Below are 26384 nucleotides of genomic sequence, written 5' to 3' on the forward strand. Positions count from 1 at the left end.
GTATGATTCAAAATTTATTTTAAAATAGCTCAATTTTAGTGAAAAATTTAGATTGCAAATCACATAACAGATCTTGGTATATGCATTTACATATAATGTTCATTCTCCATTATGAGCCTCTCAGCAGCTGTTTTACTCCAGGACAAATGCCACTTCACCGACAAGTGAGAGGATGAGGAAACACAATGCAGTGTTTATTCTGCACAAAGATATATTGACAGGCTACACATGTTGTTCAATGGGTTCAGGAAGGTCTAGTCAAATAAACAGCAGCTTCATCCAAATACCACTGGCACCGTTTCAACAGCAGCACACAGACATGAGAAAGTGATGCAGGACAAACATTCCACAGTGTCCACTGTCTTTGTAGTTCTTATGATTCTTTCATATGACTTATAATCAATCACATATTCCTTAAAATGCTTGAAATGTCTTTATTGGCATATATTTATTACAGGAACTATGCAAAATGCATTAGTGTAAATAAAAAAGCACATTAGAGCTTGTTTGAAAAATCATATAGGTATTTCAATACAAAACCAGTTTCACAGAAGGGCAAATGCTAATATAAGATTATTTAATTTAAAAAAATGCATTTTGTGTATAGAGTAAATGGATCAGACCATGAGCCACCAGTTTCATTTGCATATCAGATTAGATATTTTTCAGACATACTGTTAATAGGTGAATATAAGGGTGTTTGAAAGGGAATTTCAGTATGTAGGGTTATTTATGCTTATTCATATTTGAAGCAGTTCAAAGTATAAACAGGTTTAAAAATAAAACAGTACATCTCTAGAAAGTAGTGGATTTTGGTGTATAATTACAAGAGACTTTTTTTCTGAAAAAAAAGGGAATGTGTCAATGAGAAAAAAAAATTAGTTGGAAAAAAAAAATGGTTGGAGAGTACAGCTTTATAACGTAATGAATTGCACATCCTTTAGAAACCAATGACTGCTTTGATCAACATTTTCACTGTTGTAAACATACAGGCATACAATAAAATATTATTAAAAATAATTAATGTCATGTTGAATATTTATGTTTTATTGCATAATGCTTTTTGTTATTTGTAATAAAAAAAGGGCTTTGGTATATTGTGTGTGAAACAAATATTAAAAATACTGTGTTCACACAGAAAATTCCAAAAATAATAAGTGCACTTCAAATATCTGGATAATACACTTAATTAACTTAAAACCTGTAAAAAATGTGACATGTTGAACTCGTGCACTCAACTGGTGCAGCTTTATTACATATTGTAAGGCTATCAGGTTCTGATGCTGGATGACAAAATAATCTTATAAAGCACATACACAGACAGTTGAGTACATAGTGCATAACATAAGTTCACAGTATTACATCTGGGACACAACTAGAGAGAGAAAGAAAGAGAAATGAAATATTCCAAATGACAACAAAAGCTTCCAGTCAACTGCAATCTAGCCTCCATCACTTATCTGGGATGATTAACGAGCTGAGAATGGCTGTCTACTTTACACAAATGTAAAAGTAAACGGCCATTTAGCAAAGCCATCTCCCTTTCTGATCCTCATGCATAGTGCCAGACAGTTGTGGCATTTGTCTAGGCTGATGTTTGCCTAAAGATATTAAGTGTAAATCACAGAATTTCACCTTAATCCTTCAAAAAATACTGAGGTTAAAGCTACCCCCGTAGTGCTGGATTCTGTATCGGTGGGAATCTATCTGCATTTCTAAATGAAACCTATCTTTGTTAACAGTGTGAAGCCAAAGACCACATATTGGTCAAAACATCTTAGAAAATAAACCAAGGTCTGCAGTGTTAGCACAATGAAAGCTGATCACAGCAAAGCAGACACAACAGGACTTTCAGACATACAATCTGTAGAAAGAAATCGCATATTGGTCAAAACATCTTAGCAGAAATGGTTCTTGCACCAACATATGGTGTTTTAAATGGCAGTTCACATTACCATGTTATTTAATCTTCAGGCAAGGAGGACATTTTAAACGTTAATAAAAGCCTCAAAAAGCACACTAGAAAGTTTTGCTGAAAATTTACTCACCCTCTGGCTATCAAAGATGTAGATGAGTTTGTTTCTTCATCAGAACAGGTTTGGAGAAATTTAGCATCACATCACTTGCTCACCAATGGATCCTCTGCAGTGAATGGCTGCCAAATCAGGAGAGAAATAAACACAGATCCAGCACGGTTTACAAGTGAAAACAGTCCAAAACAGTTCTAAGCAAGTATGCTGGTGGGTTTTGTTGTGAGAGGACAACAGATTTTTTTTCAAGCTAAAAGGCCTTCATGATGATTTGTTCTTACAAACACTTTTTTGAAGCTTTTTACTTCACAAGAAGTTACCTGGAGTTGTGATGTGATGTTTTTATCAGCTGTTTGACTCTCATTATGGAGGCACCCATTCACTGCAGAGGATTCACTGGTGAGCAAGTGATTTCTCCAAATCTGTTACATGAAGAAATTAACTCATCTACATCTTGGGTGCCTTGATGGGGAGTACATTTTCGGCAAATGTTCAAATGTTTTTGAGTGAACTATTCCTTTAAGAAAAGCCTCAATAAGCACACCGAAAAAACAAATATATCAAGTAAACACAGCAACTCAAAGCAATGTCTGTGGCCCTGCTGTGCATAATGTTCTGTCTCATCCAAAAAGAGTCTTTTGTGTGCTGAGATTGTGTTGCTGAGAGAGGCATAGCAGGGTGGGCATGAGGTGGTGGCGGCTGGTGATGTGAGGCTGACTTTGCAGATGCCTGAAGCCACGTGGCATGGCAACAGCACACAAACCCTTGTGTGGCTGAACGCTCGGTCACATTCAACCCACTCTCTCTCTCTCAACAGCATATGTGCACATGGAAAACTTTTGAAACATTTTGCATCGCCCCTCTTTCATTTAAAGAATATGAGGAAAAGGTGTGGTACCCGGCATTATGATGCCATCCTGCAGTACTGCGTCAGTATGTGACCTGGCAGCGCTCTGAGCAGATTCAGACTCCTTCAGTGCCCACATCCTTGACACACACACCCTTCTGGAGCCCAGCCAATTGGACAGAGCTGCTGACAGACACAGGCTCGTGTAGCCCCTCCCTTGTATTGAAACCATCAGAGCCTGCATTACAGAGCTTCTTTGTGTTCACCATGATGAGCAATTTCTTATTTCAGCAGCACATTTACCCCCCAGGCACTAGAGATTTCACAAGTCGACAAAATAAGCGAAACATTTGTTACTGTGCAAATGCAGCCAGTTGTGTACTTTGCATGTGCTCCTAGATATCCTCAACAATAGTGATTATGTTACAATCAACACACCATACAAGGGGCTTTGAATAACTTCTATGTTGGACAAATGCTCCTTTATAACGCAACATGAACATTGCAGTCAAAACTCCTGTTCAGATGTTTTACAGTTTGGACACATTTTAACATTAAGGTGTAGTTCAAAACATTAACCACACAGTTTGCCCTAATTTTGAACAATTAATATATATGTATCTAAAAAATTTTTTATTTGAAACCTAACAGACTCCTTTTTGTGATTTCTTTTGCTTGCAAAGTGTGTTTGTGCTCTCTTCCCTTATGAAAAAGAAGCGTGCTTAAATGCACTGAATGTGCACTTGTAGTGTACTTCAATATTTTGCAAATAATATAATATTAATGAAACAAAAGGCAACTTAAGTGTACTAAAAATTTTCTTAGCACACTTAAGTACAAATATTACAAATGTATTTAAATATGACACGTTTCAATAGAAATTACATTAAAGTATATTTTAGTTTACCATAAATGTACACTTAAACCATATTTTAAAAAAATAGAAGTAATTAAGAAATTACATATGATGTATATGCATTTAAGACCTTCTACATTAAGTCCTAATACATTTTCATTTAATTGCACTTAACACACAATTAAGTATCAGAAAACATTACATTTAGTTTGTATATTCCTTTAAAGTGTATTATTTCTGTAACTGTGCTTTTCTTTTTAACAAGAGTTTACTTAAAATAAATGCCTCTTGGTTTGATATTTTGGAATCCTTTCATACATTTTTATTTGTGCCTAAACATGTCTGTCCTGAAACATGACGTGCACTGTAGATCTTTGTTGCACGTCAGCCTCTGGTTCAATAGCTCTTATTTTTGGACACCAAACCACTGTGGAAGAATCCAAAAGAATTTTAAGGGATATTTCCTGCATGGGCATGTGTTTCTGCCACACTTCCTCGTAACTCTTTTGAGGTGACATCAGATAGAAACACATCAGAAGGTCACTGACCCAAAAGTGGTTCGTAAGAGCACTTTTTCCTCTCAGGTCTCACACCTCTTGGTCTCCTCCTCTCAGCTGACTGAACTATGACTGTCCTGTTTCCCCACAGATCTTAATTGATAGCAGTCATTTCTCTGTGGAAAGTTTGCAGTGACTCACTGACCTACATACAGTACAGTGAGATGCTCTTTGTGGATTAGGCACTGAACAGTAGTGTAGATATTTGGTTTGGGATTTGAGTCACTGTATGAGTCCCCTTGCACATTGAATGACAGCAGTATGACTAAACTAACACTCATGATTGCTTTGATTATGTCTTATTTTGCCTAGGTGATCATGTCTTATCTTGCCTCACCTATGTTGCCCAAGTGAGCTACAAATGCAATTGGATTCTCCACAAAAACAGCTAAATGACGCCCCTGATTATGTGTATTAGCTTTGTTTAATTAAATGCACCAAGTCACAAATAATCCACAATGTGATACCAGTCAAAAACAATGTCACCTAATCTGAATAGGATTCAAAAGTGAAGAATGGCTTGTTTATTTCTGAGGAGCAGCACCACTGGATGTCCTGCTTCCCAACTGTAGCTCTTTCATCACAGCCTCCTCTGCTCAATAAAAGACCATGCCTGAAACCACTGGGGAGCTCTCCACCCCTCCAGCAGCTGGGGTGAAAGGTCACAAGCTTGTTTTTGTGGAGCCCCATGTCTGCTAGAGTGCTTGCTTCCTCCTTCCCTCCTGCCATTGTCATGCCGACAGGAAAACAGTTGCTCAGCCTGAGCCAAAAGCAGCAAAGCCGGCAGAAAAAGGCAAGCTTCTCCAAAGAAAGGCAGGGAGTGAGTGTCCTGTTTAATTCATCACTCTGCCAGCAGTGGGTAAGCCCCTCCACCCAGACTGCAGCGGCGCAGTGTTCCGAAGTACTGAATAACTGACGGGGCTGCCCTACATCTGCAGCAGGGGCTCCTGCATGGGTTCATAGAGTGTGGCGTGAGTGAGTCTGAGCCCGTTAGGGATGAGACAGCAGGCAGCAGAAAGTGCCATGAGAGTGCTAGAGATTACATTCAGAGCAGGCAGATATAGGTCAGTCAAACCCTGAGACAGGGCGGCGAGGCAGGAGGGGGGCGGTCGTGCTGCAGAGACATGTGGGGAGGGGTGACTGCAGTGTGTGTGTCACTGCCCGCTTGAACCAGTAAATGCACAAGTCAGTCAGAAGGCGGCTTCTGTACCTGCAGATGCAAATCTTCCTCAATGTCAAGACTCAGCATGCAGGCATTTCATTATGATGTCGATCATCATAATCGCATTTACTAACCCTGCTCCAGTTCAGTAAATCAAATTTCATGACACACAAAAAGGGGTGCTGGATTACAGAGCTGACATCACTTGATCAATTAAAGCTATACAAGGATTCTGATAGCGTGGTGCGTGATGCAGGAGATTGTAAAAGCACTGAAATGCATTTATTATTTTTCTGCTGTCTTGCAAGAAAATGTCAAAAGTGCTTGTTTTTTTAATTTTTAGTACATTCTCATGTTATACTACAACTATTCCTAAAGAAATAGTTCACCCAAAAATGAAAATTTGTAGAAAATATACTTATCCTCAACCAGGGCTGGGCGATATATTGCATGCGATTGTCACACGCATTTAGTCAGTAAAGCCGGTTCCCTGATTACCGCTAAATCGCCATCACCTGCTTTCAGATGGCGTGGCATTTAATAAACAGAGCCGTAGATCACTGAGAAGCTACGCAATATCGCATTCATTATCGCAGATGAATCGCCTTCGATAATGAACGCGATATTGCGTAGCTCGTTAGTGAACTACGGCTCTGTCTATTAAATACCACTCCATTTGAAAGCAGGTGATGGCGATTTAGCGATAATCAGGGAACCAGCTTTACTGACTAAATGCGTGTGACAATTGCATGCGATATATCGCCCAGCCCTATCCTCAACCCATCCTAGGTGTAAAGACTGAAGATTGTGATGCTTTTATCAGCTGTTTAAACTCTTATTCTGACTGCACCCATTCACTGCAGAGGATCCAATGGTGAGCAAATGATGCATTGCTAAATTTCTCAAAATCTGAAGAAACAAACTCATTAATCTTGAATTACATTGTCTGACATTACATTCCTGGTCCAGGGTGTTGTGACTATGTGAAAAAAGTAAACAAATATTTCCACTTATGATTTAATGAATGACTGTCCTCAGCTGTCTTTCAGGCTTGCTGCTGATTGCATGCTCTTAATAGAAAGATAAAATAGATCTCATGATGTAAAAGATAAGGTGATCATCCTGTGTCGAAATAAACAACTGTTGGCAGTGAAAACATTACCATAGAAAAAAGAAGAGGAAAACAATGCCATGTCTACAGTATTTTGTTTCACCACACATTTCTAAGATATACTGTGATCCAAACATCTGCGCCATCTGGCAAAAAGATGCTTCTATTTTGCATTTCTCTAATTTGCCCCTTTTTGGTTTTCATGACCATGTGCTAAATGATTTGAGATGATCCAAAGAGCATCTTGAGCTTCAGTGGAAGAACATCAGACCTTCTTTACAGTCACATGACCAATGTCACTAATTTGCTTATTAGAATCTGAAATATTTCTAGTTCATTTATATCATAATGTTTCTTTGTTTCCATCCTAACCCTTACCTAACCCTAATCCTAAATTTTCAAAATGCATAGACATTAATTTACACATTCTGCCCTGCATACTGTATCTTCTGCACTACACTGACTACTTGCACTATAATGACATTTGTCCAACATTTGCATATTTTATATGCTACTATTTGTACTTCTAGTTGGATGTGAACTGCATTTAATTGGCTGTACTTGTAATCTAATATAATCTAATCAAGATGGCAAGATGTCTGTAAGCATTTTCTGCATATGTGCATCAAGACTTGCAGGTCCTGTGTTTATGGTGTGGTTTTGGTGGTTATGGCTTCAGAGTGGAACCAGGTTTTTAAATGTGATACTGAGTTTATTTGCACTGAACACATTGTTTATGGGGAGTAATTAGAAGCACACAGGAAAGCTCGGAGGTTAATTACAAAAGACTGGATTACAGTCATTTCTCTGTCATGTCTAAACGAGCAATGCACACTACAATGCTTTTGGAGACACCAAACTAATTTTCTTTTTGTTTGGTTTATGGAGTTGTCTATTTCTATAGAAACTTAAAAAGTGTGAGATTTCTATGCTATTTATGCAAAACTAACATCCCAAAGTGCAAAGATTTGTCTGCCATTGGTCTACAAAACAGTCACACTTTTGGTTGAGTCAGTGTTGCTGTGTTAAGGGCTGATCGAAAAACACTCAAACTAAATTTTTTTTTAAAAAAGGTGTAGTGTTCACACTTTTAGGAGAAAATTACTAATAAAGTTTAAGTCTAAGCATATGAAATTAAGAAAAACGTGAGGAAAATTGCACACATCATCACCTTTAAAAAGAAAGCAATATTTACAAATTTGGAACTGTAAGATGAACCTGACGGAAAACATGCAGACATTTCTCAAAATATCTTCTTTTATGTTCCACAGAAGAAGGAAAGTATGGAATGACATGAGAGTGAGTAAATGATGACAGAAACTGTCCCTTCTACCATGACTGGCAGTGCCTCATTACATCAGAGTATTTAGTGAGACCCACTCCCCCAGTTTTCACTCATACACAGCAGATTTTCTGGATGAATGAAATGGGAGAGGGTCACATCAAACGGGGCTGCACCACAGAACAAATAAAACACAGATCTGCTCTCCTTCATGGCCCTGGATCTGCTTACACACTGCCCTTGGCTCCATTGATCTTCATGTGCAGAGTGTGTCGGATGGATAGGGAACAGGATCTGAGGAACTGGAATGAATGTCCTTGAAGTTGCTGATATTAAGATATTAGAGCTCAAGGTTAGGGTGGCAGTGAAGCACAAACAATAACTTTTAACAGTCAGTTGATGCATGATGTGTCATCATTAAGAAGTTTAAAAAAAAACAGTAGGCTAAGCTCAATTATTGACAGTAAATTTGAGGTGAAATCACAATGTCTGATTGAACCAGTTGTCACACTGACATGGTTTATTGTAAGGGTGCAGCATTACGTGGATTTTGAGGCAGTTTGGGGCTCTGCTGCGCCATCTACTGACCCTTTTATGCAACTGCATCACTTATAATAACTACTGCCAGGCCACACATCTGAATACAAGGGACCCAAGTATTTTTGGAAATTTAAGTCACACATAGACATGTAAAAATGTAATATCAAAATATCAAACCAAGTTAATTTATTAAAATCACAAGCACACTTTTCAAGCAAAACAATTCATATTTTTTTGTAATCAGTACGAAACATTTGATATGTTAATCAAAAATAAGACAAAAGAATTTGAAAACGTCCTGGTTTTCAAATGTCCACCGTTACTGTGATAATCTATACCTATGGTTATTCTTCCGAGTGGAAATGGTTTCTTACATGTACTGACACAAGTTGATTAAAAGTCATATATAAGTAAGTAGTTAGTTCTGAGGAAAGGTCTAGAATTATTTATTTCAGATGCCATTTGATGTCATATGTTATCTAATGTCATGTTCATTTTTAAAGTGTGGTACTTCCTGGAAAAGCTGTAAATACATATATAACACCTTTTGAAGATTTTATATAAAACCTTTTTGGATAATCATACTAAAATATTGTTTTGCATACTATGATTTGCATAATTTAATTAAGTAAGTTTATTACTGCATGTTAATTCTGTAATATCAAGCCCTATAGTATCGTCTGTCCCTCATGCTGTGAATTAGGTCGGTGAATGACATATCTACTATTTGAGGTTTAACTGAAAGCTTTCATATCATGTGCTCGTCTGAAGATTTCCGCTGGATTCCCTCCCCCTCTGTCTTCACTCAGCTCTCAGTCTCCACAGGGTAAATAAGGTATTTTATATGCTAATGATATGCTCTGGTCCAACAAAGAGCTTCTGCTCTCATGTGGGACAGATTCTTTACACCATTCAGAACCAGCTGTTTGCTCTCTTTCTCCACACATATTGGGCCAGTTTTGAGAAATTAAATATTTAAGAACCAGATTATAGCACTTCAAGAGGAGATGGTATTTAAAAAAAGGGCCTCAATTATTGAAGGTGTCTTCTCAACATTGTGATGTTTTAACTCACTGTCATGAATTGAATTATATTATCATTGAAACTGATACCAGTCAGATTTTCTTATTAAGCTTCATATCCTTCCCCATCTACCCAATACTTTCTAATTCTGTCTAATTGATAAAGGAATAAAAAGCTCAAAAATATAACTTATAAATGATATGACACTTTTTTTATGTGGGGACAGACACATACCATCTGTTCAGAGTAATGTTTCATTAACATCTGGCGCAGATGGCCCAACACACACATACACTACTGATGTCAGAATAAAATCTGTAAGGTTCATGTCCATTGTCTCATTTTAGAGATTTACTGTGAAACTGTTCTAAAATTCCTTTAAAAAATAACACACTCTTCAAAATAAAGGTTATTAATTGGTATTGATGGTTCCATAAAGAACCTTTAAATTCCATGGAAACTTTTCACTGTCCCAAACAGATCTTCAGTGGCATTGCTCCCAAAGCCCCTTTTTGGAACATTTATTTTTGAAAGTGTTTTATTAACCAGCCCACAATGTCTTTGTGCAGCCCATCCATGTTTTCCACATGTATCAGAAAGCAGTGGGGTGACCAGAGGCCAGCTGTAGGCTTGTAGGTTGAAGCTGGTGGAGGAAAGGGGCCTGCAGGCACCACCCTCTCATCTCATGCTGAGCCAAGTCTTTGTGATCTGTGATCCTGCCTCACCACTGCCCATCTGTCCAGCTCCCAACATCATACATTCTCTCATTCATTAGTCAAACAGCAATCTGTTTGCCATGGCACACATCTACCTGGCTCCAATCCATTTGTGTTCTCATCACATCCCACCAGAGAAACAACATTTGGTTGAAGGGAAGACCTGAGTACTAAAAAACATGAGCACAGCCAGTCTCCTTCTATACAAACTGATGGTTTACGAAATGTAGGTCAAATGTGAGTGTGTGTGATTGGAGCAACAGGCATTTTGGAATGAACCATGGAATAAATGCTCTGAAGTAAAACATTCTGCCACCTATCTGTGGAAAAGTGCTTGTGTCAGAGTTGACTGCAACTTTCTTCTAAAGTGAGAAAAAGTATTTTACTATTATGCTTCACTGAAATTATTACTAGGATTTCACATTTTATGATACCTTGTCAGGAATAAAAATACTTCAATGAAAGTATGAGTACATTGTGTCAATGTACTAAAAACATACTTGAAAGTAAAAAAGATTTCTATTTTATACATTTAACTGTGCAAGCATTTAAATTCTTTAGTTTCAGATTAGACTGATATATTCAAGAGGCTGAGGAGATTTTCTCAGTGTCCTATAAGGCTCCAAAACATTTTTAAAAGTGACTGTTGACCATCATCACAAATGAAAACTTTAACACACAGAGTTGAGAGATTAGTTAAGTGTTTTCTGAGATTATAGCTGACTCCATTTGTGGAAATTCTCCCCCTTCAAAGATTTTGCTCTAGATAGCGTCCATGTTCCTCACAGATATTAATCACTGGAAACACAAACAAATATTTGAATATGGTAAATGGTCATCGGATAGCTAATACGATTAGAGGATTGTAGCTTCCCCCAGCTTCATTCACACAGTCATAAATTAAAACAAGGTGGCAGCTAATTGGCTGGGACCACCGGCACCAAGAGGGAGACCTGTCTGTCATTACCTTGCCTAAGCTTCCGCCTCTCTCTTTACTTGGTGCTGCTCCCATCATGCCCACAGACTTGATTTCCTTTTTAGGACATAGCTGTCACAGTCCTGAAGCCAGCTCTGGATTCCCCTTTTTATTCAGTTCACCCTGTTTCTTTCATCATCTCTCTCTCTCTCTCTGTCAGAATGTGTTGAACAAGCCTGCTACCAAACACATTCTATAACAGGTACAATTCATGACATTTGATGCCATTTTTAGAATTGTATTTAGACTGAAAGCCATTTCAGATTCACATTCAATTCAAGTTGTTATATTGAGATGTTAAACTGCTTTACTCACAATCAGAAGACCATTTTTTCTTTCAAAACACTAAACAGCAACAAATCCCTCCAGCTATGAAAAAACCACCTATGAACTGCAAAATAATACTGTGTTGAGGTCATGTCAGAAAGATCATATATATGAGTTGAACACACATGAACACCACCACAATGTTATAATTATGTGTGGGGTTTTCATTGAGACCTGAGTTTCAGAGATGAGTACGTGTCATTGAGATAAGAAGGTTGACACAAAGGATGCAGCATCTGTAGTTGAGGGTAAATTTGTTGAAATGTATGAAATTACTATTATCATTATTTTTTATTTACAATAACACTAGTTTCATTTACAACATTTATTGAACAACATACTATTACAATACCATATATAACAATTTTTACAGCATCGTAAGACAATGTATTAAAAACATTAAAAAGCAACAACAACAAAAAAACACACCTGGTGCACACATTTATTCAACATTTTGTAATTTTTAATCTAACATGCAATCATTTTTAAAATTATGGGAGTCCCTGAAAGTATCAAAGACATTCAGAGAATGTTTGTTTGTTTGTTTTTTTCCCCAAAGTAAATCAACAGTTTTTCTGTAAATATCAGATAAGTGATAGTTGGGGTAAATAGCCACCCTTTCGAAGCGGCTAAAAGGAGTGAAAACCACTATGGTCAAAAATGCCACCAAGATACAGTTAGATTGGTACAGAAGGAGGAACTGTTTTCTGTTACTAAGAGGGAATAGACTGCTGTGAAATACACCTACAAAATCAATATGTACATCAAAATGTAAGTGAAATGTACAGAACTTCTTTGATAAACATCTAGAGGCAAACATAAAAAAATGACAAATTAGTACATTATTTGTTACTTAAAATTTGCATGAATATTATTCAAAAAATGCTGAAAGTATACATTTATTTTGACAAATTTTGCCCCATCACAATGGTGTCTATTTAAATTATATCACTATGTAGTCCTGTCCCACTTCTGTTTCAGGACCATTAGACCCAGACTGCCACAGCATTTACATGATTTGTAATATAACCAAACTTACCGAACCATTCATTGTTAACAAATTTTGTTGTTTCATCAATGTTCAACAAGAAAACTCTGACTATACTTGACCTTGCAAATAAATATTACATTTAAAAATTCATCACCTCCGTCCAGACTTTACATGACAATGGTTTTCCAGAATACTCTTTTTTTCCTTCTAACAGGCAGAAATAAATAGGCAAGTGAAATGACATCAGCCCTCATCCAGTAAACAGAGTATCAGCCAGTCAGTAAGACAGACATAAAGAGTAGTGGTGGGATGGGCACACTGTATGAACACAGACCCTCCCAGACTTGGCCTGTAGGAAAAAACATTCTTTTTCCATGGCTTAGCAAGATTATTGCTGCAGTCACGGTACCCTTAAAGGCCTCTGATTGACCCTCTGTTGCCTGCGGCAGTTGGCTTGGCTGTGTTTTTCGGGAGGGAGTGAGAGAATGAAATGCTGCTGAAAGAGAGGGGATCAGGGTGGAGAGGATTCCCAGTGCAGAGGCGGAGCTAAAAGAGAGAGGCCAGGCAAAGGGCCAGCCAGAATACTAAGCATCTCAATTTCAATACCCCATAAAACAGCAGAGCCCCTAAAAACAGGCGTGCCACCCCTTTTCTAATTGTTCGTGCAGTGGAAAGAGGAAAGATCCCATGCTTAACAGAAAAGGCGTGTAAAAACTGGTTGTGTTACAGTCAAAAAGTAGGTCACAATATGCAAGATTCAGCTTAAACAAAGTCTGAAAGTGAATAATTAATAGCATTAAATCCTGAATGATGTGAATCAAATTAGTAGGCTTAAAATGCTAAGTCCTCACTTGAATGCACGATTCCTGAATTGCAATTGAATTTTAAAGCTTTCTAAATATCAGTAGCCTTTATATTCACTTTGCTGCCTCATTACATGGTTAACAGGCCTGGGTCTTCCAGCTGTGCAAAACGTGCATTATGTAACATGAGGAAAGGGGGATGTTATTCCTGACCTACATTCTGTATGTTGGGAACGCCTGCACAGAGCGATGTCGTGAACTATGGTGCTCACTTTCAGTCTGTTTTTAAACAGTTTAGTCACCTTTGGAGGGGTTCAAAAAAGAAACCTACTTTTTGGATCCATGAAGGTATTCTTCTTATGTTCTTTTGGCCAGCTACATGTACACTTTGCTCACATACATTAAATGGTTAATGCACATTTGAGTGGCTGTTGACTGATACAAGTGCTTAACTCTTAATTACAGGGTCATCAGGGTCAGCTTTCCATTAGCCAGTAAGATTTAGTTACATAAGAGCTGCAAGTAATTCTAGTAGTGCTCAGAGAATGTCTTGTTGTGCCTCCACAAAGCAGACTTTGACATGTGCAAGCATTCACCTAAAAACCACTGTTTCATCCCACAATGTCCAGTTGATGATTACCATGCATATGGGCTCAACCATACCCACCCTAACAAAACTTTTGAGTCAAGAGTCATAGGCACAGCGTATAATTTTCCTCTCTAAAGAACAATTGTGGCAATGAACAAACTGAGATCTAAGCTTAATTCAGACAGGATTATTATTGACAAATGTGGTCACTGGCTTTTGTTTTCTTAGTCAGAGGGAGAGGGTAAATCTTTTGTGTCCCTCAATCTTAAACATGACACAGGATCAGTCAATAATCAACATATAACAGTCTGCTGAGAGGAATTTATCACCTCATAAACCAAAAGAAAAGCTGCTGTGGCCACATTCACAAGTCAATTCTGAAGATATATAGTTCTGCTACTGCACAACGCCATTTCCTCTTGCAAATCCAGCTGAAGGAAGTGACCCCAAACTCCCTTAAAAACCTCAGCTGCTGAATATCCATTAGCATATTATGTCATGGAATTTTGTGGAGAAAAATGGAAATCAGAAAGAAGTCAGTGCTTACAAGGCAAGAGTCGCACGTCTTCAGAGCCCAAGCGAAACACAAGCGGAGTGTGCAATGAATGAGACGCATGCTTTGATGACTAAGTTTGGCAATCACTACCTGCTAGTCCTCTCCATATATGGAGGCTGAGAAGTTAGAGATAAAGCTAAGCCCCGCCCAACAGCTCTCGTACTAGTAATTGTTTGCTGTCTAAGCACTGCAAGGAGGGGCCGAGCATGAGAGTGACAGTGCGAGTATGAGAATTTGTGTGTGTTTGGGAGCAGTAGATTAAGAGTAAAAGTGAGAGAAATGTTGAAAAAGAACAAGAAACTGTTGATAGTATATCTGGGCTTTCTGGATTATGTCAAGCATTAGTGTGTGAAAGTGCAATGTGAGTGAATGATGTTGATAGGACATAGCAAAACACTGAGAGATGAAATCAGCTATCTAAAGTTGAGACATCATCAGTCATCGTTGCCTTGCCAAGGCTGACTATATAAGGATATGACCTTGTTGTCATTATTTGAAACCACTTCCTTCTTACTCATAGTGAGGCAGATTGGAGGTAAGCTTTAAATTTCACTAAAGAAATGAATGAGCAACACTGTTGCTTTAACTCAAATAAACACAACAGAAATCCAACTGTAACCTAAAGGAAATACTATAAACAAATATCAGAAACGTTTCTGTATTGTGAAGGTTGAATTTACATAAAATGCTTGAATATGCAAGCATGTGTGAAGGAAAGAGACTCACATTGTGCAGTTTGAAACTGCAGCAAAAAAAGTAAAAATCTTCTTTGTTTAATTAAAATTCCCCAGCATCTCTGACCAAGCGCTGCTTCATTCATTAGGTCTAGAAGTTTCAATCTGATTTCCACAAGAAAGTCCCATGTGACAAGGGCCTTGAATTCTTGACATTGTTACCATGTGACACACTTAAAGATTTCCTTTTATGGCGGTTGCTGTTACATCGCCCAGAGGGCGAGGCCTTACACAGCCAAAGTGCACAAACCGTCTACAGTAAAAGCCCTTGAGGAAATAAATAAGAAGAACCCTTTTGCAGACAAAGTTAGAGGAAAAATGCAGCACAAGCCAAGCAGAATTTCTTGTTATATTATATCTTATCTCTCTGCATGTAAATTCATCACATATCTGGTGATGTCAATGGTTTCTATCATGCTCAAATGTCATTCATAGTTTGACAGGCCTATGTATGAAAATATTTAAACTTTTACAAAAAAGTAAATGTAAATGATATTATATTACACTATGTTAAATGTACATAATGTGTACAATTTCGCTCATTTAAAAAAGCAACTCTTTCTGCTGGGTATCATTCTGCGCTTTGGGCCACACCTGAGCCAAAAGGGTGTCAAATTGTTGTACAAGAAAGGACTTGTTTATTGCTTTCTCAATGCACAGTCAGGGCATCTCAATTCACTGAAAAAAGGGCAAAAGACTTGCAAGGACTGTGGCAAAAGGTTACAAAAAGAAGTCATAGGGATTTCCTTTCAATTTATCATTTTTTAAAACAAAATGTTATGTTAAGCTAAGTCACAAAATGGTTTTTATTTCTTTTTTCAGCTTTACATTAATGATGAAATGAGATGTACATATAAAACAACTGAACAAATAAATAAAATGCCTTCCGGAAGAGGGAATTATATTAATTAAAAAATCTGACAATACATTTTGACAATAAACATGGTCTTAATGAGCTCCTGACCAATTCTACTAAAAGTAATAAAGCACCCACATGAGGTGTTCAGCTGTTTACAAAGTAATTTAAAAAACCTGTTTGTGTGATGTAATGTTATCTTTTACACATCATTGAGTGAGGCGTGCCTTGCATGGCATGATGGAAAACACTAAGTATGTACTACTCAGCTGTACATTCCTGAGTTGGCTAGGCTCTCTCCCACACCAGAATATTTGAATGTGATTTCCTGTGCAAACTTGCAGATGAAATGACATCCCTTAAAAATTCACTTCCTGTAAGACATGCGTAGATCATTTCCTTATTTGGCAACTAACAATGGCCTTTGGCTTTCATGCTGTGGAATTTGAATCTTTGAGGAAGAAGCTATATTTCAATGAACATATTTACTTGCCTGGGTCAGATTTGAATCTGTTGAAACTCAAAGTAAAGAAAAATCTGTGTAAATGACATAATTGTTTAGTAGTTAATTAGGTTAGTGCTCAGCTATTGGTTAGATTGGCATTGGAATTAAAGGTGGGAAGGTTGAGTGTATGTTTTGTGCACAAATGACCCAAAACATAGATCTCTGCCAATATTATTGTTGGAGCTGGGCCGTATTACAACTCTGTCAATCTAGCCAAAGATGTTAAGAGAGCCACACCTCATCAGTTTCACACAGATATCACTCAGGAATGGCAAATATTTCAGGCACAAGAGACATTAATTCGAAACTCTTTAGAATAAAAGGTCTGACGAATAGGGTAATGACGAAATGACAGCACGCTTTCATTACAATATTTAGTTAAAGGTTCTGGTGTAGTGTTATGATTTGCAGACACTAACCTGGCAATTTCTTCTGAAGAAAAACTAGAGCTTTCATGAGCTGAACTTGCTGAAATTGTGCTATGATATTTTTTGTGGTTACTAGAATTGCCTAATTCAACAGAACACAACAACACCAATTTGAAATATCATTTCATTTCCTTAAAAAATAATTGTGAGGACAAGTTACTGGCTGAAGGGTTTTGAAATCTGAGCAATACTTGTACGTATACGCCATTAAACATGACATTTTGTATGTGCTTTGCAGGGTCTGAAATGATGAAATGATGAAGCAAATATATTGCAAGGATCATTTCAATCTTGCATTAAATGTATGTTAGACCAAAGGTCATGAATGATGAAACTGCTCTCTGATATGTAAAATTCTAATACGGTGCAGGACCTCTTTCCTGCTAGCATTACTCAACTTCCTGTAGCAGGCTTAGGCGATGCTGCTTGGCACGGTAATCTCTCCCATGCTGGTTTAAAGGCTGACTGAGTCTGGAGTGTGGACGTGCACGTCTGACTCATTCCAGGCCCAATCCCTGCTCAGCCCTCCTCTCATGAGCAGACAGAAGGTGAAGGGAAGATTAGCAGGCCCAGGGTCCTGGTAGAAAGGCAGATATTGCTAAAAACTGACCAATATGGTAGTACCATCTCAGCTCTGGGTAAATCCCAATGCATTTGAAGAGGAAAATTGCAGGCCACACAGTAGTGGAAACAAATGCATTAATTCTACATTCCAGTCTGTCAACTGATCATAAGCATGCAGTGATAATACCTTGACTTAAAATGGTAAAGATGTAATTTACGCAATCTCTGGAGAAATTCAGTCAATATAAGTAATGTTTATAACAGGGAATCAGTCAAATTTTACATCTCATTAATAGCCCGTTAACAGTAGTCAAAGTGGGGTGATGTGTCAATCTCGTGAACAATTTTTTATACGACCCGAGAGTGATTTGTTCCTTTTTTTGTGTGACCACTCATGTGCAACATCCTTTCATTCACAAACAAAACGCCTCAGGTGAACTAATCAATTCAGTTTACTGTATACAGCATATGTGGCTGTCATTCAATAAAAGAACAAAGACCCAATTGAGTGGTCAAGTAGTCATCAATCATTTCTCATAATTTGCCTTTGGCTGCATTATCATGCTTTTCTAATCCAGAATATGATGAAAGTTTGCAAAAAACAGATTTATTCGGTTTATCTGGATATTTGAAAAAAAAAATAATAACTCTGCTCAAATAAACATCATGACTTGAATAAAGTTCTGTTTATTTTCCTGAATGAGATTCAAAGATCCAAGAAAGTAAAATAATCTGATTTTCACTTCACTACAGTGAGTAGAACTTTCTTATAGTGCATCACATAAACATTACAAGAAGGTGCCAAAACAAATGCAGCATTAAAAGAAAAGTCTTCTGTGGAAAAAAAAAAGACATTCTGAAGAATTATTTTGTCTGAATGTTTTGAAGAACTGTTTTTGTCCACAGAATGGCTGTTTAGAACCCTAATGAATTTCATTTTACAGACAAATAGTTTTTTTTTTTTTAAATATCTTCCACAAAATAAATAAAGTTATACAGGTTTGGTTTGACATGAGAGTACATGATACCAGAATTTTTTTCTTCATGACCTATCCCTGCACTATATGATAAACTATGACAAACCCAAACTAAACAGGTATGCAAAGCTATATGTTTGACAACTGTTTACATGCAGGCAGCCATAAATGGGACCTCTGGTCCTCTAACGATTATTACAGCAAAGAGGAAGTGAAGCTTTGATATGGTAAGTAAGGACACAGCCACAACTCTTATGCTGAGGAACACAAATGAGGAACAGTGTTTTTCTTCTTGCTCGGTATCAAATCCTGTTGCAAGTGGTTTGACATCATAAACAAAGATACAAAAGATTTCTCTGTCTGCAGTAGTTCAGCTTAGAATCACTTCTGAACACTATTTGGTGCATCTCAAATCAAACATTACTGCATAATACTTGAGTCAGAAAGTATCTAATTTGTTTACATGCTTATAAAGAGATGGAAGAGCACATATGAATCCATTTGTGTCATAAAGTGCATAATCCAATCTCTAGACTAAGAGGTCAGCTGGTTGTATAAATGTGACTTCCTTTCTATCTTGAGAATCTGGCTTTACACACCATCAAGCAACCAGGTATAAGTGAATCTAAAATCAATCGGTGGTCCCTATGCTATTAGTGGGGGCCCAATGGTGGCCTTCTGCTCTGCTTCAATGCTTGTTTCAAGATGAGGAGTGTTTCAGTTCAGCACTTGGAAGCATGGAAGAACAAAAGAAAAGGCTAGTTTGGTGATTGGGATACTGTATTGTTGAACTGAAGGAAGTGAGTTTCATGCCAGACAACAAACTTCTAAATGCAACACAAAAACAACACACTCCCAGAAAGTGGTCCTTTGAGAAGAACTTCATAATTATGTTTCTTATCTTGTTGCAAGTGTTAGGAGAGCTTTGGTATCAGAAACGAGATAAGAACTTCAGCACTCCGAAGTACAATGGCATTATCGTGGTGATGGCCCACAACATAATTTTACTGCTCTGGATGTCTTATGTCATAGGGCAAAGCTGAGGATCATTAGGATGGTACCTTATTTAGAGATGAATGGGAACGCTGAAGTGGGAGAAGGCAGGCTGCTATCAGGGAAGGGTGGTGGTCCTCGGGGGAACTATGGATTCCCAAAAGCACATCTGCTGTAACAAGACCCCAGTCCAATCTACAAAAGTTAAAAAGAGACACATGGTTGTTTGTGTGCGTGTCACATCACATTAATCACAGTTTGGTGCATAGTTACTATTTGCTTATCTTACAGCAACTTGTGTTTATGAGGGGTGAATGGACGTTTGGCACTCTTTGAAAAAATGCTGGTGGGATGGGAGGAAGAGACATTATTGATGAGTGTCCTGCTTGTAGATAAAAAGCTTTTAGACCTTCTTACTTTTGGGGATAATATAAGTATTTTCTCAATAAATATCTCATATCTAACTGTGGTTTAACTGCTGAATCTAAAATTTTAATACAAAAGTAGTTATATTTGTTGTACATTGTAAACTATAACTTAACTTCAGCTTCAGAGAAACTCATGTGCTCAAAATGTAAAAAAAAGTTTCCTGTTAAATATTTTGTAAATGTATTGAAGACAAAATAAGAAAAAAATATATATAAGCCACTAAATCACACTGTCCTTGGTATCAGCAAGAGATTCTGACATAATCAGCTGTTTTTGTTTATAACTGCCATTGAAGGCCATGTGCATTAGTCCCAAGTTACACATTAAAAAGACACATGTAGCTTACCAACATCAGTGCTGTTCAAGCACAGCCTCATCTACTATTCAAACTGTGGCACCATCTAAAATATGCCAGAATTTTTTTATTTAATGAAGTTGACCCTGAAATATGTATTAATATCACTCCTGTGATTTTTTTGTAACCAGCTTACAATTACAGGAATGCAAGCCTGATTCATTACAAGTTTCACTACACTTTCTCTGACAACATCACCTACTGAACTCAGACCAGCTAGTTGCTCCTTAAGTATACAATCATGTCACCAATCCTCATTTCAATGAAAATACCCCTATTGTACTTGGTACTTGGTAGATAACCACAGAGCAGTATTATGCCATTATTGTGAATACAATAAGAGGTAAATGACCTACAGAGCTGCTGCTGCTGTTGTGTTAGATTGTAAACACAGCACAGGATCAAGGAGGTGTCCATCACTATGACCAATACTAGCACTTTGCACAGGCTCTTTGAAAGGCTGAAAAGAGCCTTATTGGCGTTATCACAACAAAATACGCAAATACGGAAAACAACGTATTGAACTTCGCAAACAAAAAACAGCGATTTTGATGAAAATCGCTTAGGCCTTGCTCTTCAAACAATCCAGCTTCCCCTTCTTTCACTCTCAAGTTGCAAGAAGCAAGTGTAGCAATGTGCACGCGACAGCCGGGTGTGTGACGCTGGACCAATCAGAGCGCAGAGCTCCGAAAGTTTACCTTTTATGGCTAGAGCCGGGCATCTGCCGTCATATAAAAGAGCGCGCCCAGCGTCTCAGCCTCACTTTGAGCTCCTCCACACGCAGCTAGTGCGGAATATCATCTGCCTGTAACCCATTCTCTAAAGTCGACAAACCCCCCCAAACCTAAGGTGAGTTGATCTTTAAGCTTTTTACATTTTCAGCTCGCATATATCAATTCGAACGTTTAATTAGAATGTTTAAATAAAGCTAGATTAAATGATTAGGCTCAGTTACCGGTCTTTTTTTCTCATTTACGTGCGAACTCTGCTTAAACTCTAGTTATTCTTTATTAATATGTGGTTATTTTTATATATGTATGTGTTATCATAACTGTACTGGCTATGTCAGGTGGTAATGACTGTAACGTTACGTTACTCGTTGTAGGCACGACATTGAATGGGCCGGTGTTGAAATAAGTCTTCAACCCCTTTTAACCTCAAAATGTGCTCTGGTTAACAAGGATTTTAACAGCTATCAGTATGACTGTGCGGTTTTAAAGCCGTTAGTGAGGCACGTTGCACACTTGATGGATGGCCGGAATGGGAAGTTCTTTATGCAGGCAGTGCTGCAGCAGGGTGTGACCTACTTTAGCTAACGTTAGCCGGCTAACCAGCATTCATCTGCCGGTAACTTGAGTCTAATATTCTCTCATGTGATATCGAAGTGATCAAAGACACGTCTGTTAGCTCACTTTCACCAACTGTAGTGAAAAATAGCGCAGTGTGCAGCCCTTCAGTCTTTCATTTAGGCTGATTATTCAATCATTTTATTAACTATTAACGCGTTACTAAACGTAAGGTAACGTAGTCAGTTTTTAATAACTGGTGAAAAGTACTGGTTGGGTTTAAATGGTGACTTATAATTGTGTTGGAGGGGGAAGCCTTTTTGATAAAGGCTATATAATCTCAAATGAATGGGCTGGGGATGGTGTTCACAGGTGCTTTAGTGAAGTCTGCTCGTGAGGAGTCGCTGAAGTGACTGCAGATCTGTGACGCAGTCGTTTTGGGCAGACGGCCGTTGAAATTCGGTTGAGTAATTGATACCAGGTGAGGCTAGAGGATGTAGAAATTCATTTGTGTAGAATTTAGGGAGTGGCCCTGGCGTGATGAATGTCGAAATCCGTTCCTTTTTACTGAACCCTATGTCTCTGGCTGAGTGCCACACCGCCGGCAGCCGCAAAGCGTCTCAAACCATTGCCTTTTATGGTAATAATGAGAATGCAGAGGGACTTCCTTTGTCTGGCACATCTGAGGCGCGCATTGTCACACTAGCACCCACTAGCGGTCAGACTGCAGATTGCAGCACGAAACAGGAAGCTGACTCCACATGGTCACATGCTCACTGAAGTGTTGACTTCCCTGACAGCTGTGCACTTTCTAAACCGGTTTTCTCATTCATTTACAGTTCAGCCATGGATGATGAAATTGCCGCACTGGTTGTTGACAACGGATCCGGTATGTGCAAAGCCGGATTCGCTGGAGATGATGCTCCCCGTGCCGTCTTCCCATCCATCGTGGGTCGCCCCAGACATCAGGTGAGAAACTGAGGATTAATTTCAGGCTGCCCAATAATTTAGAATTTTTTTTTTTTTTTAACTTCCTAGTTCCTTAATGTTTATCTAATTAACACTTGTCTTGTTACAGGGTGTCATGGTTGGTATGGGACAGAAGGACAGCTACGTTGGTGATGAGGCTCAGAGCAAGAGAGGTATCCTGACCCTGAAGTACCCCATCGAGCACGGTATTGTCACCAACTGGGATGACATGGAGAAGATCTGGCATCACACCTTCTACAACGAGCTGCGTGTCGCCCCAGAGGAGCACCCCGTCCTGCTCACAGAGGCCCCCCTGAACCCCAAGGCCAACAGGGAAAAGATGACACAGGTTGGTATTTGGCTGGCGACTGGTGCTTGGAAGTCTCTTGTCTGTCCTGTTACCTCATTTTAAGTTCTCCTTTTCATTCACTTCATCCAGGCTTTGTTCTCTGAGCTCCTGAGTTTCTCCTCTTTTGCTGGAAGCAGCAGGTTATCTATACATTGCCTGCTTGTTTTGCAGTTTTGACACTCCTATTCTTTCTGCACTTATTTCTTTACTCCGGTTATTCAACTAACCTCTGCATGGATTTGTGGATGGTGTGCTGTAGCTGTTTTTAGCATCAAGTTAACTTCTCAAACGCTCTCTTTCCAGATCATGTTTGAGACCTTCAACACCCCCGCCATGTACGTTGCCATCCAGGCTGTGCTGTCCCTGTATGCCTCTGGTCGTACCACTGGTATCGTGATGGACTCTGGTGATGGTGTCACCCACACTGTGCCCATCTACGAGGGTTACGCCCTGCCCCATGCCATCCTCCGTCTGGACTTGGCTGGCCGTGACCTGACAGACTACCTCATGAAGATCCTGACCGAGAGAGGCTACAGCTTCACCACCACAGCCGAGAGGGAAATTGTCCGTGACATCAAGGAGAAGCTCTGCTATGTGGCTCTTGACTTCGAGCAGGAGATGGGCACCGCTGCTTCCTCCTCCTCCCTGGAGAAGAGCTATGAGCTGCCTGACGGACAGGTCATCACCATTGGCAATGAGAGGTTCAGGTGCCCAGAGGCCCTGTTCCAGCCATCCTTCTTGGGTAGGTATCCTGACAAACACTTCCTGGTCTGTGTATGTACTTCTAGATTTGAGTTGGAGAACATCTGAAGAACTTTTCATCTTCCTTTTGCAGGTATGGAGTCTTGCGGTATCCATGAGACCACCTTCAACTCCATCATGAAGTGTGACGTCGACATCCGTAAGGACCTGTATGCCAACACTGTATTGTCTGGTGGTACCACCATGTACCCTGGCATTGCTGACAGGATGCAGAAAGAGATCACATCCCTGGCCCCCAGCACAATGAAAATCAAGGTGAGCTAGGCTCTGAGCTATGACTGTTACCTCTCCTATCAGTCTATAACTGAACCTTTGTGTCAGCTCTGCATCTTGCTAATCGTTCATCTCTCTCTACAGATCATTGCCCCACCTGAGCGTAAATACTCTGTCTGGATCGGAGGTTCCATCCTGGCCTCCCTGTCCACCTTCCAGCAGATGTGGATTAGCAAGCAGGAGTATGATGAGTCTGGACCATCCATCGTCCACCGCAAATGCTTCTAAACGGACTGTTACCACTTCACGCCGACTCAACTGCGCAGAGAAAAACTTCAAACGACAACATTGGCATGGCTTTTGTTATTTTTGGCGCTTGACTCAGGATCTAAAAACTGGAACGGCGAAGGTGACGGCAATGTTTTGGCAAATAAGCATCCCCGAAGTTCTACAATGCATCTGAGGACTCAATGTTTTTTTTTTTTTTCTTTAGTCATTCCAAATGTTTGTTAAATGCATTGTTCCGAAACTTATTTGCCTCTATGAAGGCTGCCCAGTAATTGGGAGCATACTTAACATTGTAGTATTGTATGTAAATTATGTAACAAAACAATGTCTGGGTTTTTGTACTTTCAGCCTTAATCTTGGGTTTTTTTTTTTTTTTTTTTGGTTCCAAAAAACGAAGCTTTACCATTCAAGATGTAAAGGTTTCCATTCCCCCTGGGCATATTGTAAAAGCTGTGTGGAACGTGGCGGTGCCAGACATTTGGTGGGGCCAACCTGTACACTGACTAATTCAAATAAAAGTGCACATGTAAGACATCCTACTCTGTGTGATTTTTCTGTTTGTGCTGAGTGAACTTGCTATGAAGTCTTTTAGTGCACTCTTTAAAGTAGTCTTCCCTTAAAGTGTCCCTTCCCTTATGGGCCTTCACATTTCTCAACTAGGGCTTCAACTAGAAAGCACTTTAGTGGACTGGATGCAGGTTATCTTGACCTGTTAAATATAGGTTTGGCTGGCTTTAACATTACAATAGTTTTGAAACTTCATCCTCGGAATGGCTTATGCAGAATAACTTGCTCTGAAATGATCTTTGAGCAATATCAGCCTAAAATGGCAACATACAAAATGCATTTACCTAACTGCACATTATTTGTACTGCATTTCCTCAATCATGACAAGTGGTTTTCAAGACTAAATGTTCTTAGAAATTTGGTTTCAAACTGCCTTTAATCAGGCCTCATTAAGTTTCCATGGGATAAAGTTATAGCAAGGCTTTGTGTGAGGACACAATTTAAAACATTTTACAGTTCAAAAATATCTACCACCATGGTTGACACATAACTGCTCCTGCATAAAAACTATCAAAAAAAAAAAATACTGGAAAACATGACACTTGGGCATTTAATGTACATTGCTCTAAGTTTTTATAGCTAGCTGACCCAAGGGGCTAACACATTATTCTAACTTCATTCTTATGTGAAATATTTAATATTAAACTCTTTATCGTGTTAGGGAACAGTTGTTAATGCTTAATTGTGTTGTATTGAAGTCTGAACATCTTTCTGAGAGCGCATTATGCCACGGTCTGATGGTGCTGAATTTTAATTTGTACCTCACATAACTGTACAGCAGATGGCGCTACAATCACAGCAAACTAATTTCTTGTCGCCTTGCTTTAAGAAAACAGCCACTAAGACACCAGTAGTAACTCAATGTGCAAGAAAAACAGTGAACAAAATATATATAAATATAAATTTTTGAGTAAACGTAATATGAAATACAAAAAAAAATAAAATATGTGCAAACAATATACTCTAACTGGCTGCTGTTTTTAGTTTGATTCTGGTGTGCTTGAACTTTGGTTATTGATGTAACAGATACTTACAAATATGGATGGCCTAGTTGCATATGATTTACTGCAAGCTGCTCATCGTCTGGATAAAATAATCAAGAGATGTTCCTGATGTGTACATCTGTGCGCGTGTACTGCATAATACAGATTGTGCTTTATTAATAGCCGTGGCTTTCGGTGAACTGAACTACAACAAGCAAAATCAATATTCATTATTTATCTATAATATATAACATATTGTCTTTTTAGCTGTATCTTTTATTACCACTGATGTTTTTTGTTTGTTTGTAAAACTGGCCTTAAATATTTTATTAATTAAAGCAGCAAACATAAATGGTTTACAAATGAAACGCGTGAACCTTGTGAAATTCATAATCAGCGGAGTTCCTCTGAATTCGCTCTCTACGCCCAACACAAGCACACGATGTCATTCTTCTCTTCAACTTCCTCCCACGTACATTCATGCATCCCACGGGGACTTGTGCCTCAGCAAACGCCCGCGTGCGCCGATTGATTGTGCTGCGGTATGTTCACGCAAGGACGCAGGCCACGCGCGAATGTTCTCCTCCATTCATGATGAAATAATTACACAGAGGAACAAGCCACTAATAAGTGAGTACCGGGCGACAGAGGCATCAGCATTCACCGCGCTATTTCTCATTGATTGCGCAATTATTCGAGAGACCTTAGTCCCGTCCCACAGACATGAGCATTTATGATTGATTGCTTAGTGCAAAACAGA

The 26384-nt window shown here is 38.7% G+C and overlaps 1 protein-coding gene and 1 long non-coding RNA gene across 4 annotated transcripts; one reads left to right on the forward strand and one right to left on the reverse strand.

Annotated features, from left to right (window-relative positions):
• Nucleotides 1-1787: 1787 nt before the first annotated feature.
• On the reverse strand, nucleotides 1788-20839 carry LOC109056720. Of its 3 annotated transcripts, none has more exons than XR_006154349.1 (3): nucleotides 20564-20839; nucleotides 19492-19618; nucleotides 1788-2155 (listed from the first exon to the last, which is right to left on the reverse strand). It is a non-coding gene; the product is annotated as an uncharacterized LOC109056720 (long non-coding RNA). The 3 variants fall into 3 exon arrangements; XR_002012168.2 differs by lacking the exon at nucleotides 1788-2155 and adding an exon at nucleotides 18121-19158; XR_006154348.1 differs by lacking the exon at nucleotides 1788-2155 and having other exon boundaries at nucleotides 18121-19618.
• A 74-nt stretch (nucleotides 20840-20913) lies between these two features.
• Nucleotides 20914-24608, forward strand: LOC109056718 (actin, cytoplasmic 1). Its single transcript, XM_042721308.1, has 6 exons — nucleotides 20914-21056; nucleotides 22333-22462; nucleotides 22572-22811; nucleotides 23115-23553; nucleotides 23647-23828; nucleotides 23931-24608. Exons 2-6 carry the CDS (start codon nucleotides 22340-22342, stop codon nucleotides 24072-24074), a joined length of 1128 nt encoding a protein of 375 aa, XP_042577242.1. The 5' UTR covers nucleotides 20914-21056; nucleotides 22333-22339; the 3' UTR covers nucleotides 24075-24608.
• The last annotated feature ends 1776 nt before the right edge of the window (nucleotides 24609-26384 follow it).

The sequence above is a fragment of the Cyprinus carpio genome, chromosome A3 (genome assembly GCF_018340385.1).
Source record: "Cyprinus carpio isolate SPL01 chromosome A3, ASM1834038v1, whole genome shotgun sequence".
Classification (NCBI taxonomy): domain Eukaryota; kingdom Metazoa; phylum Chordata; class Actinopteri; order Cypriniformes; family Cyprinidae; genus Cyprinus; species Cyprinus carpio.

Excerpts from the sequence above, each read along its gene's own strand:
- LOC109056718 (XM_042721308.1), top strand. The coding sequence starts at position 22,340 with ATGGATGATGAAATTGCCGCACTGGTTGTTGACAACGGATCCGGTATG. Across the intron at positions 22,812-23,114 it reads ACAGGGAAAAGATGACACAG|ATCATGTTTGAGACCTTCAA; the intron begins GTTGGTATTTGG and ends CTCTCTTTCCAG. Across the intron at positions 23,554-23,646 it reads GTTCCAGCCATCCTTCTTGG|GTATGGAGTCTTGCGGTATC; the intron begins GTAGGTATCCTG and ends TTCCTTTTGCAG.